Genomic DNA, 13,668 nt, shown 5'->3' with positions numbered 1-13,668 from the left:
TATGCTCAAAAGGACGTCTGTCCTGGTTATAGCGCTCTGCCTGTCAACGATGGGCTGATTTGATATTTCTCCTAACCTACTGGCAATTTTCCTTAAGGGTATCAGAAGTGATAGATGCGGGCAGAAGATCATTAATATTCCAAAAATTAGATTGTGGAAAATTGTGGGGATATAACGACAGAAGGGCGACAGGATCAGCTATCGATGCTTTGTGTTGAGCGATATTAAACGCAAAGTTGAGCCAAGGGAGGGTAGTATCCCATTTTCTTGCGGACTTATCATGGTATATAATAAAGGACGATTTAAGATTATGGTTCACTCTTTCGACGAAGGACGCCTGAGGATAAAATGGCGTGGTAATGATGTGCGTAACGATATTGCGAAAACAGAACTGTTTAAATTTCTTAAAAACAAACGCTAGAGTGTTATCACTCACCAGAGCCTTGTTGTTGTTGTTGTGGTCTTCAGTCCTGAAACTGGTTTGATGCAGCTCTCCATGCTACTCTATCCTGTGCAAGCTTCTTCATCTCCCAGTACCTACTGCAATCTAGATCCTTCTGAATCTGCTTAGTGTAGTCATCTCTTGGTCTCCCTCTACGATTTTTACCCTCCACACTGCCCTCCAATACTAAATTGGTGATCCCTTGATGCCTCAGAACATGTCCTACCAACCGATCCCTTCTTCTGGTCGAGTTGTGCCACAAACTTCTCTTCTCCCCAATCCGATTCAATACTTCGTCATTAGTTATGTGATCTACCCATCTAATCTTCAGCATTCTTCTGCAGCACCACATTTCGAAAGCTTCTATTCTCTTCTTGTCCAAACTATTTATCGTCCATGATTCACTTCCATACATGGCTACACTCCATACAAATACTTTCAGAAATGGCTTCCTGACACTTAACATACTTCTCTTCTTCAGAAACGCTTTCCTTGCCATTGCCAGTCTACATTTTATATCCTCTCTACTTCGACCATCATCAGTTATTTTGCTCCCCATATAGCAAAACTCCTTTACTACTTTCAGTGTCTCATTTCCTAATCTAATTTCCTCAGCATCACCCGACTTAATTCGAAAACATTCCATTATCCTCGTTTTGCTTTTGTTGATGTTCATCTTATATACTCCTCTCAAGACACTGTCCATTCCATTCAACTGCTCTTCCAAGTCCTTTGCTGACTCTGACAGAATTACGATGTCATCGGCGAACCTCAAACTTTTTATTTCTTCTCCATGGACTTTAATACCTACTCCGAATTTTTCTATCGTTTCCTTTACTGCTTGCTCAATATACAGATTGAATAACATCGGGGATAGACTACAGCCTTGTCTCACTCCCTTCCCAACCACTGCTTCCCTTTCATGTCCCTCGACTCTCATAACTGCCATCTGGTTTCTGTACAAATTGTAAATAGCCTTTCTCTCCCTGTATTTTACCCCTGCCACCTTCAGAATTTGAAAGAGAGTATTCCAGTCAACATTGTCAAAAGCTTTCTCTAAGTCTACAAATGCTAGAAACGTAGGTTTGCCCTTCCTTAATCTAGCTTCTAAGATAAGTCGTAGGGCCAGTATTGCCTCACGTGTTCCAACATTTCTACGGAATCCAAACTGATCTTCCCCGAGGTCGGCTTCTACTAGTTTTTCCATTCGTCTGTAAAGAACTCGCGTTAGTATTTTGCAGCTGTGACTTATTAAACTGATAGTTCGGTAATTTTCACATCTGTCAACACCTGCTTTCTTTGGGATTGAAATTATTATATTCTTCTTGAAGTCTGAGGGTATTTCGCCTGTCTCATACATCTTGCTCACCAGATGGTAGAGTTTTGTCAGGACTGGCTCTCCCAAGGCCGTCAGTAGTTCCAATGGAATGTTGTCTACTCCAGGGGCCTTGTTTCGACTCAGGTCTTTCAGTGCTCTATCAAACTTTTCACGCAGTATCGTATCTCCCATTTCATCTTCATCTACATCCTCTTCCATTTCCATAATATTGTCCTCAAGTACATCGCCCTTGTATAGACCCTCTATATACTTCTTCCACCCTTCTGCTTTCCCTTCTGTGGTTAGAACTGGGTTTCCATCTGAGCTCTTAATATTCATACAAGTGGCCCTCTTTTCTCCAAAGGTCTCTTTAATTTTCCTGTAGGCAGTATCTATCTTACCCCTAGTGAGATAAGCCTTTACATCCTTACATTTTTCCTCTAGCCATCCCTGCTTAGCCATTTTTCACTTCCTGTCGATGTCATTTTTGAGACGTTTGTATCCCTTTTTGCCTGCTTCATTTACTGCATTTTTATATTTTCTCACCAGAGCCTTAAGGGTGCCAAACCAGGAGATGATGTCAGTGAAGTGTCCAGTAGTAATAGCGGCAGTAACGCCTTGGCTATGAACGAGCGAAACAAATCGCCAAAATGGGTCAACGACCACAATGAGATAATGGTTTCCTTTTTTAGTACGGGGAAGGGGCCCATAAAATCAGTAAAGATTTTATCCATAGGGTGCAGTTAGCGCTCTGATCGTAATAGCGCCCTCGGCGAGTTGTCATTGGGTTTGTTCCTTTTACAAGAGTTGCACTCACTAACCAAACGCCAGGTATCTCTGTACAATGACGGCCAGGTCTTCGCCAAGGACTCGTACAGGCCTAAATGTCCACCCACCAGCGAACGGTGGTAGTAATGAAAGATGGAGGGGACTAACTCAAGAGTCAAGCAAAACCTGAATTCCCCCGGGTTCACCCACTTGCTTATACAATATACCATTGTTCAGTGAAAAGCTGGGCACCTCCTTCCTGGACAATTGCCCACTAATCGTTCCCTACAGTGGATCCTGGTCCTGCTTAATTTTAAGATCGGCAAATAACTGTGGCACTTCGCCCAGAGCAGTACAAGCAAGTTCATCAGAGCCATCGGCTCGATCTCCCTCAGTTGTATCTTCCTCCTCAAACATGCGGTTGAGTGCATTGGCTATCTGATTGTCAGAACCTTTAATGTGGCGCACCTTAAAACGAAACGCTGAAATCTGGAACGCCCACCTCGCAATTCTACCAGTTTTTCCGGGTCTGGTCAGCACCCTACTTAACTCCTGATTATTGGTCTCTGAATCGAATACCCTATGTTCTAGATAGAATTGGAACTTTTCTAGAATGACCAATGTCTCACATTCATACTTGAAATAATTCGGTTTGGGACCGGACAGACTCCTTACGCAAAGTAAAAAGTGTCTTTGACCTTGGTCTCCTGGAGGAGAACCGCAGCAGTCCCTGTGTTTTTTCGGTCTGTACAATAAATCTCTTGCCATAGTTGGACACAGCCAACACCGGGGAGAGGGGTCTTAATAGCTTCAAAAGCACACTGTTGGCTCCACACAAAATTTTCTCCGTCCCTGGGTAGGTTATTAAGAGAGACAGCAACCTGAGCAAAATTTGGAAAGAACCGGCGGAAATAGTTGGCCATTCTAATAAACGTAGGTACCTTCCTCCTAGTTGTAGGTTGGGGACCTCTTCAAGTCCTTGATTCGCTCTTGGTCGATACTAACACCATCGCTAGAAATTAGATGACCCAAAAATGAAGCCTGACTCCTGGCGAGAGTAATCTTAGATTTCTTGACGGTCAATCCAGCATCACAAAGCTCGACAATACCTGTCTAAGATGGGAAAGGTGTTCCTCAAACGAAACACTATAAATGACCATGTAATCCAGGTAATAAAATACACAGACGAAAACAAGTCCCTCTAGACATGTTCCAACAAACGAGAGAGAACAGCAGCTCCGGTGGCCAACCCAAATGGTACCCTATTGAACTCAGAGTTCCAGTCAGTGCAAAAGGCTGTGACATGCTTAGATTTTTTGGTGAGAGAGATTTGATAATTGGCCTGATTCAAGTCAAACAGATTGAATCACTTCACCTCAGGGAACCATGTGAAATAGTTGTGAAGTTCAGGCAAGGGGACTGACTCTAAAGCAACTTTATCATTCAGCAGCCTATAATTCATGACTGCTCTGGAGTCCTGACCCTAAGCCTTGGGGACAAGAAAAATCGACTAGGCATAAGAAGAAGGCCTGATAACCCCATCCTACAACGTATTATCCAGCTTAAGCCTCAAGATATTCATTTTAGGGGGCGAAAGTCGATAAGGAGACTGCTGAAAAGGAACATCATCAATCATATAGGATCACACAAGTCACTCCTAGATTATTAGATAATACATCAGGAAAGTCTCCCAACAGACCCAACAAATGTGTGGCCTGCTCCAGTTGAAGATGAACCATGTCAAACTCCCCAGTCTCACAAGTTATAGAATTAATGACGCTTGGTTGGCGACAATAACAGAGGGCTATCTTCTCACCTGGCGAGAATTTAAAGAAGGCACGACTAGCAAAATCAAGGAACAACTCAGTTCTTTGAAAAAAATCGCAACTGAGCAATACGTTAACTGCTAGGTCCTTTACAACCAGGAGAGTAACCATGAAAGAAGATTACGGTTAATGAAGTAAAAGATCCACGCAGTGGACACCAAATGAAAAAGTTACTCCTTATGTTTCTGATCTAGACTGCCATAAAAATGCGAAGGAACTGTTAATCAGAACTCAGGGAGAAGTTGTAGTCTAATTCACAATCGATTTATTGATCTTAAACAAGACAAGACAACAAAATTATTAAAGAATCATCATACAAAAAATATTTATTTAACAAAAGCCTTACTAAAATGGGATCTATGGTGGACAAAATCATCTGCTGGGGATCGACACACGACACTAACAAGAACACTACTCGCTTTATCTCACCTCATACACGAGAATCCAGGTTATGGCATCAAACTATGCCACCACCAAGCATCTATATTCCACCATACAAAAAAGGAAAAATATGGTTCGAAAGAACAGGGTGCTGAGAAATAGGTATTGTAGCCCTATGTTGCAGCAGCGAATACTTTACTGACTTACTGGTAAAGGCGGCACACTATGATGTGTTCGGCGACTGAAATCATGGACTGCGGAGATCTGTTATTAAATGCGCGTTCCTGCAAGTACACGGTCTCGTGTTCGGTTAATTCAGAATGTAGGTACTTCCCTAAGAACCTCTGAAACCCTGATGGATTCCAGTGTGCAGGTGGACCAATTTGCTGGTCTACCAAACCAATGTTTAGACGGCCAACTCAAGACATATAAGTACACCCACGCGTCACTCATTGTGACCATGATGATATAAGCAGTACCTCTGATGGTTCGGAAGGTGACTGGCACAGGCTCTAAGTCGCGCCCTAGCAAAGGACACAAGTCTCACCGTTTATGCAGAGACCTGCAGTTCTTTACTAGCGAAGCGTCAGTACAAGAGGCTTGTAAAAGAGTGCCGATCTCCCTTTCTCCCCATTTCCTCGTCAGCTCGGTTCCAAAAGCACATTTCTCTTTCTTTGATTTCCCTCATTTCCACACAAGCCAATCACGAGCTGGAGCCCGGCATTCTAAGCTCGGTGAATGGTCTTTGCACTGCAAAGCGATTTGACCAATCAGAGACTTAAATGTTAATTGGGAGAAAACGGAAAAAATTCAGCTTCACAGCCTCTTTCCCACATGTTTTCCGTGTCTTTTGCTAACACAATACAGGGTGGAATAACAGCCCTCCATAAACAGCTTGTTACCTCCCCTGTTGCGTCCATTTCAAAGTTAGCAAAGAATGGCCATAAACTCACATTGACAAAAGATGTTTTGAAACAGAGTCTGGACATTTGGGCCACAGTTTTCCTGTCCCACGGACATCTGCAGAACGTTTACATTTCTTTTGGCGGCTTTCTCTCTAACAAGGCCTACAATGCGCTGTCGGCGACTTTCCGGCGCTAGGCCGTATACCTGGACGTCTGGCGCCAAAGCTTAATGTGTTTCTGCACAATGCGACCGCGGCACGGCCCGTCTGGAAATGTATCCTCACCGTTCTCCAGAAAAAACCGCGCTTTGTCGCCCCACCAACGCCGTGCTTTTACTGCAGTCGTTTAAGTTGGAACACTGTTCCTTTGAACGCAGGTAAATCGTACCATATTTCTTTCCCTAGAGCACGCAAACAAGACCATAAACTGTTGCCCACCATTAAATCACAATGTAAGAAGTCAAATCGCCTTAGATCGTATTCCCTACACCGAATCAGAAGTGAGAGGGCCCTGCAATCTCTCAACCAGCCAGAAAAAATTGCAAATGTACAAGCTGCTGTGCACCTCCCCAACCAGAGCGAACTCTTGCAGATTGGACACATGATATCTCTGAAGGCAGGGGCACACAGGAGATAATTTATACACATGACAAACTTCAAATACCACTTATAGTCAAGTAATAAAAAATAACTGCTGGAGTCCAATAATGCTCGCAGAGGTCGCTGTCCGTGATGGACACAAACGTAAGGGAGCGACGACCTCGTCGCAGCTTGAATGTGTGTTCACCAAGGGGTGACCATCTCTGACATGTACGAACCCTGCACCCCTCTTCCCCCCTCCCTCCCCCGCATCTCCCACAGTGTCAGCCGTTAGACCTCGAGGCCTGCACAGCCTGACACTTGCGTACAAGGTGGCTATGCAGGCAACAACGAAAACAACGCTTGCGCGTGAGTGAATCATATTTGAGAGAGGGTTTGTCAGCCCTGGTAACTGAAGGCACCAGTGCCAAACCTACATCTACCCTACGCTGCTCATCACCATAAGTGAGGGCCTCAATAGAATCTAAGAGTTCTTGCAATTCACCAAAGTTGGTGGGATGGTGAACAAACAGTAAACGTGATCGATCCTTAGGGCACATGCCCTCCAACATGTTAAAAACGCTATCAGACTCACTAATAGACAATCCAAGGACTAGCATGGCTGTGAACATTTGTTCCATATATTGGCTCAACATCTCCGACGATGTCTGAACCTGCCAATAATACTTCCGCTCAACCTCACTGAGCATATGTGTCGACAACTTTCTGCCTATAATAATTGCCCTCAACCGCCCCATAGAATACTGATGTCTCAAGATTTCTGAAACCAGAGTACCCAATATCCCTTTAGCTAAAGATTAAAGCAATGGCAGGCATCAGTATGAGAGTCAAACCTAAAAAGCAGCCATAAGGCTTTCTGCACTTTATTTGAACTGTCCACAGACAGTTCTGAAATACTGATTAGAAGGCACACAATCGGATTGAACAACTTAGCAAAGTGATCGGATGGCAAACTGCCTAGACTTCGGGGCTCAGAGCGCTCGTTGTCACTGAATTCATTACGTCTTAAAATTTCCTGCCCCAGGCCTACATACTTGCTTTCAAAACACAGGGATGCCAACCTAACCTGCAAGTCCCTTGCCTGGTCACTCGACTGCTTAACTTTGTCTCAAACACACACACACACACACACACACACACACACACACACACACACACACACACACACACACACACACACGAAACCTTCCACATAGAATTAATTAATTTCAGGCATAGCCGTAACAGTTTCCATATCGTAATTTTTGCTCAAATAATTTGTCTACATTAAATTGTATATGGTTGCAGATGACGAACTGGGAAAGAAAACAGTCACTGTAAAAACAGAATACATCAGGAAAATCACACCATGTGGTGAAAATGTATGAATTCATAATTTTATGTCTTTCTTCAAAAATCTGTAATTGCTAATATCTACATGTATACAAACAGTAAAGAACATTCTTGATATTTAACAACCATAAAATAAAAGCCCACTGATTATCTGCAACTGCAGTGAAACATGTTTGGGATAAAAAACAAAATTATGTTATGCTAAAGGCGGACCCCATCCAAAAACATATGTATTATCTAATCCTTCTTTTAGTCAGGCTGCATTGCAAATTTCTTTGCTCTCTGTTTCAATGAAGACATCTTCATTCGTTAACCAATCTACATATCCAATATTCAGTGTTATTCTGAGCACCATATGGGGTTCTTATATTGTCACTCGTCAAGATATTTATCATTGTGTGTAACATAGGCTCGTAAATTTATTGATGTGCATTATCGCACAGTGTAAGAGTATACTTCAGATACCTCTGGTTTTGCCGAGGCACCACTCCAAAATAATCGTAGCTCGCTGACAGTGCCTTGAACACCGTGTAATTTTGGTTGCCGGACTAGACCGCTTAGTCGAGTGGAGGGAGTCAGACTCTGTAATTCTAAGTCTGGGCGGGTGGAGCTCAGACGATGTGCTTGCAGGCATTGTTCCGATGGAACTGGTAATTCGCTTCTTATATGATGATCGGCGACGCGCTTGTTAGCTTTTGAATTTCAGAGTGAACCGATCAGTGCCGTGTGGCGGCATGTGGAATATTGCTAAATTGTGGAAATTTAAAAAAGTGCTTGAGATGAATAATGTTTTAAGTAATAAATCGTATTGTTGGTGATCCAGTAACAACTGTTCTGTATCGAACCCGTCATTATCCACTTCATCAAACTACCAACATATCATTAAATTCACGCAGGAGAGAGAGGCAGAATCTCAGTAATATAACATACGTATAAGTCATGTTGTGACAATATGTCTTCCATTTGCCTCTCGTCTGTCCTGGTTTTCGTCTAAGTTTCACTTTTATAATATTATAAAGCTACACTCCAGATAAATAATTTTCACAAAAGATTCAATAACAAATTTATAATCGATGTTTACATGTTTCTCTTTTTCAAGGGTGCTTAACTTGCTTTTGTCAGTGACGAGTTTATTTTCGCTTCTGCCGTCATCAGTTATGCTGCAACTCTTCAACTGATTTTAATGTTTACCATTTCGTAATCTAATTCCGTGACTTAACTATAATACACTCCATTATGAAATTACAATGAAATCCATACCTTTAGCTGCTTACAGGCGTTGATGAATATCAACGGGGACAGTGGAAATTGTCTGTTCCCTGTCAGGGACGCGAACCCGGGCTCTCCTGCTTACATGGCACACGCTCTATCCGACTTAGCCATCGAGGACACAGAGGACACTGCGACTGTAGGGACTGATCTCTGGCACGCGTGAGACCCATATGTCCAACTTGCAGTCCGCACACTACACTTGTAGTGCCTCTGCCCACTATATTCATTACACATGGCAGTCAATCTACCGATTCTCGTAAGAGTTCGGGCAATGTGAGTGCATCCGCACTGAAGATAAAAAAATGGTTCAAATGGCCCTGAGCACTATGGGACTTCTGAGGTGCCGGCCGGTGTGGCCGTGCTGTTCTAGGCGCTTCAGTCTGGAACCGCCTGACCGCTACGGTCGCAGGTTCGAATCCTGCCTCGGGCATGGTTGTGTGTGATGTCCTTAGGTTAGTTAGGTTTAAGTAGTTCTAAGTTCTAGGGGACTGATGACCACAGATGTCCCATAGTGCTCAAAGCCATTTTTTTTGAGCTTCTGAGGTCATCAGTCCCCTAGAACTTAAAACTACTTAAACATAACTAACCTAAAGACATCACACACAGCCATGCCCGAGGCAGGATTCGAACCTGGAACCGTAGCGGTCGTGCGTTTCCAGTCTGTAGCGCCTAGAACCGCTCGGCCTCCCCGGCCGGCTGAAGAAGATCATTGGCCAGTGAACCTTATGTATATGAAGATGGTATCTGTTCTTTCGGACATGTCCGATCCCATTGGTGATCTTACAGCTCTTGAAGAATGAAATTACAATGCTTATGGGCGTCATATTTATGAACGCCTGTAAGGCGTAAGACGTTCCAAGAGCATTGTCATTTCTATTAGATTTACAATATCATCTACTCTTTGTAATTACTTCTCCATCCTGAATTTTACTCCCATTTCTAAATTAGTCCTTGATTTCATTCTTTCTTGCTCTGTGTACAGATGTAGCAATGTTAGGAATAGACTACGGACCAACTTTTTTTGTAATTGCGCATTACAGAGCAATGGACTCGTGATCTCATTTACTGTGATACTTTTCTCATATGAACGACACATGTTTTAACGTAGTAATTTCAAACTTATGAAATACTGTGTGCGAACACTTCGGCTGTAGTACTGTAACGTTTTAAAAACCTGTTGCGAGTGTAATGTATCGGTGCAACAAGTATGAGCTTTCTGTTCAAATTTGCAGGCTGCCTGGTGGACGTGAATAACAGATCCGTGACGCCCAACCCACAGCCACTACTGCTAATGCCCAGTAGCAGAAAAGGCTTGCACGGCTTCGTGAAGCCAGACTCTTCGGGAATAATCTCGCTCAGTTATAACCAGAAAATCACCCTGGCGTGTCCTGGCAGCAGGCTCCGGCTCATCAATGGACAGCAAGAGACAGCCTCCTGCGTTTCGGCCTCCACTTTCAAAGTCAAAAGACGGCGATACGCCTTTGCTGACCTCGACTGCCTGTCCCCGCCAGAGCAATCGGCCCAGGTGACGGGCAGAAAGTGTGGCAGCAAACGTCAGTACCAGATGATCCGACTTGGCTACCAGGTCGGCTCAGACTTCTACACACTCATTGATGTCTGCTTCGACGATCGCTCCTACAATACAGTCTATGACAGTTTCACAATGGTCGCCAACATAGGGGGCAAGCAAAACGGTACGTTCCAGTCCACGTGGTTGGGCGGCGGATTCTTCGGGAACATCGACATGCATATGCAGTACAGTTTCAATACGCAGGTCAATACGTTCACCACACTACTGGGTCCCAGGGCGAGCAGGTACATTTCTAAATCTAACTTCCTTACCAGGGGACACCTCGCCGCTAGGTCCGATTTCGTGCTCCGTACTTCTACGTGAACGCCGCGCCGCAGTGGAATTCGTTCAACAGTGCCAACTGGAACACCATGGAGAACAACGTACGTTCCTACGCTAAGAACAGGTTGGTCGACCTGGAAATCTACACGGGCACTCACGGCATCACGACGCTGCCCAACGCGAATAATGTCGAGACGCAGTTGTACCTTTATGCTCACGGCAGGAGGTATATTCCAGTGCCGAAAATTTTCTGGAAGATCGTGTACAATGTGATCACTAAAGAAGCTGTGGTGCTCCTAGGCGTAAATAACCCATACGTTCACAAGCTAACCCCTGACTACATAGTCTGCCCAGACGTGTGCCGCAACATCAGCTGGCTGTCCTGGGACGCCAGCAACACGAGCAAGGGATACTCGTACAGCTGCCAGTACGCAGATTTCAAGGCAACCGTGCCCGATGCGCCAAACATCGTTGTGCACTCTCTGCTTACCTAACCCTTTCAGATAGCAGCACTTCGTATTGACTTTGGGATATCTATATTTCAGATGGTGTACGGTCTTGTGGTTTCTTTATATGTATAATTCAAATGAATCTTCTTGGTGCCGTCTTTGTACATCTAATCCTGAAATAAAAATTCACAAACTCCATATCTACCTGAAAATTATTCTACCAGTATCAATATAACAATCCAGTACCTTGGTTTTATTTGTGAGACATTTATTTTACATCATGTTTGGTGATTGGACAGCAACATTGGATTACTCTAAATTACGTCTACATGCGAAAACAAACACAATTAATTTCACACTTCTATCTAATTTTCTATTATATGAGACACTCTTCGTCTCCTCTTATGTCTTTCTAGTCAACTTGCTAACAGCCCAGACTTTCGACCGTACGTCTAATAGCTCTACCTCTGAATGATAATTTTTTTGAATGTTACTTGTAAAGAATAAGATAAGTAAAAAGTGCGGTTATTATGATGACAGGCGGAATTAAAATCTTCAAAGCCTGCGCTGTCGGTCCACCTTTAACACGATAATGCTTGGCCGCGGAAAGATAACTAAAAAGTTTTGCATCAGAATTCATCTTGTAATAAAATGACGTTCAAAAGTGACATCGCACATGAAAATAGGTTCGTTTTTGGAACGTGCAATAAGCACTTAAGGCTGCGACAATGGTTGCTGATCCATTGCATCATCGTATTAAGACGACCGACAACGAATACGTGCAGAAAGACGTTAAAAGAATCAGATAAGAGCAAGGAACAAATAAGTGATTTAAAAAAATTTTCATGACAATACAATTTAACCCAATCAGAATATTAGTACACGACACCATGTTCAAGTCCATTCGTTCGTGAGGAAGGCTAGGAAACGAGAACGTAAAACACCGCGCCGAGACACCAGCATTTGTCCCTTTTAAAACAAACCAAGAATAAAATGCGGGCAGAGACTGAACTCCTATGCAATTAACTATATCTTTGAGATCGGGAAACTGTGGGTATAAAGTACAATGTTGTATTGTATACGGTATGACAGGTGAAAAAAACACCACTTAGATCAGAAAACTCCGATTCCACTCTACCATTTTATACTGCCTTTGTATACAATTGCAGGACCCGATTATAGTGGAGCAAAAGCAAGGACAAGCCTACATTAATGGGCCACATACCCTCATGACAACTGGCCATCGCAAGATAGGATGTTGCCAGGTGGTGCAGTCAGCATTTGATACTGCAAGTGTATAGGAGGACCAGGGGCGAGCGGAGAATCATTCTAGCGACAGTAGAGGATGCATATGGGAAAATCTACTGACAAAGGGCAGCTTATTATGCCCAGGCACCAATGAAACTCCGAGTGGGCTACAAGGTGCTCCTCTAGCATTATGGGTAACTCGAAAATATTTCTGTTTGCTGATGACACTAGCTTGGTAGTAAACGATGTTGTGTGCAACATTGACTCGGTTTCAAGTAGTGCAATACATGACCTCAGTTCATGGCTTGTAGAAAATAAACTAACGTTAAATCACAGGAAGTCTCAGTTTTTACAGTTTCTAACACACACTTCAACAAAACCTGACGTTTTAATCTCACAGAACGGGCATATGATCAGTGAAACTGAACAGTTCAAATTCCTAGGTGTTCAGATAGATAGTATGCTGTCGTGGAAAGCCCACGTTCAGGATCTTGTTCAAAGACTTAATACTGCCATTTTCACTATTCGAACGGTATCTAAAGTGAATGATGCTTCGACACGTAAATTAGTCTACTTTGCTTATTTTCATTCACTTATGTCGTATGGTATTATGTTTTGGGGTAACTCTTCCCATTCTAGAAGGATATTTTTGGCTCAGAAACGGGCGGTTCGGGCAATAAGTGGTGTGAGTTCACGAACGTCTTGTCGACATCTGTTCACGAGTCTGGGTATTTTGACATTGGCCTCTCAATATGTATGTTCCTTATTGTCGTTTCTTGTTACCAATATTAGTTTATTTCCAACAATAAGCAGCTTTCACTCGGTTAATACTCGGCAGAAATCAAACCTACATTTGGATCGGACTTCCTTAACTCTTGAGCAGAAAGGTGTGCAGTATACTGCTGCATCCATTTTCAATAAGCTGCCACTCGAATTCAAAAATCTTAGCAGTAACCACCCGCTTTCAAATCTAAACTGAAGAGTTTCCTCATGGGTCACTCCTTCTATTCTGTCGAGGAGTTCCTTGAAAAATTAAGCTGATTCTCATTGTATTGCAGATAGCGTTTACTTAAACTTATGGACTGATTTTCTTTCAGGTTGATGAACATTTATTTTTATCTGTTATTACTTTTATGTTGTAAGTTCATGTACTGACACGTTTCATGACCTTTGAGATTTGCTCCTCAATTTGGTCCTACGGAACTTGACATGTAAATAAATAAATAAATCAATCAAAGAATGTGGAGGGTGGAGGCTTGCCCGTTCTGCAAAGTAG

The 13,668-nt window shown here is 43.1% G+C and overlaps 1 protein-coding gene across 1 annotated transcript in view; it reads left to right on the top strand.

The window, feature by feature from the left end:
- LOC126357712 (uncharacterized) overlaps nucleotides 1–11,336 on the top strand; it is a 28,457-nt gene extending 17,121 nt beyond the window's left edge. Inside the window, 2 exon segments of the mRNA XM_050007481.1 lie at nucleotides 10,076–10,720; nucleotides 10,723–11,336. Of these exon segments, the coding sequence (XP_049863438.1) occupies nucleotides 10,076–10,720; nucleotides 10,723–11,189 (1,112 nt within the window). The 3' untranslated portion in view covers nucleotides 11,190–11,336.
- Nucleotides 11,337–13,668: the final 2,332 nt, after the last annotated feature.

Source organism: Schistocerca gregaria, chromosome 1 (assembly GCF_023897955.1).
Source record: "Schistocerca gregaria isolate iqSchGreg1 chromosome 1, iqSchGreg1.2, whole genome shotgun sequence".
Taxonomy (NCBI): domain Eukaryota; kingdom Metazoa; phylum Arthropoda; class Insecta; order Orthoptera; family Acrididae; genus Schistocerca; species Schistocerca gregaria.
This window is presented reverse-complemented; position numbering and strand designations above follow the sequence as displayed.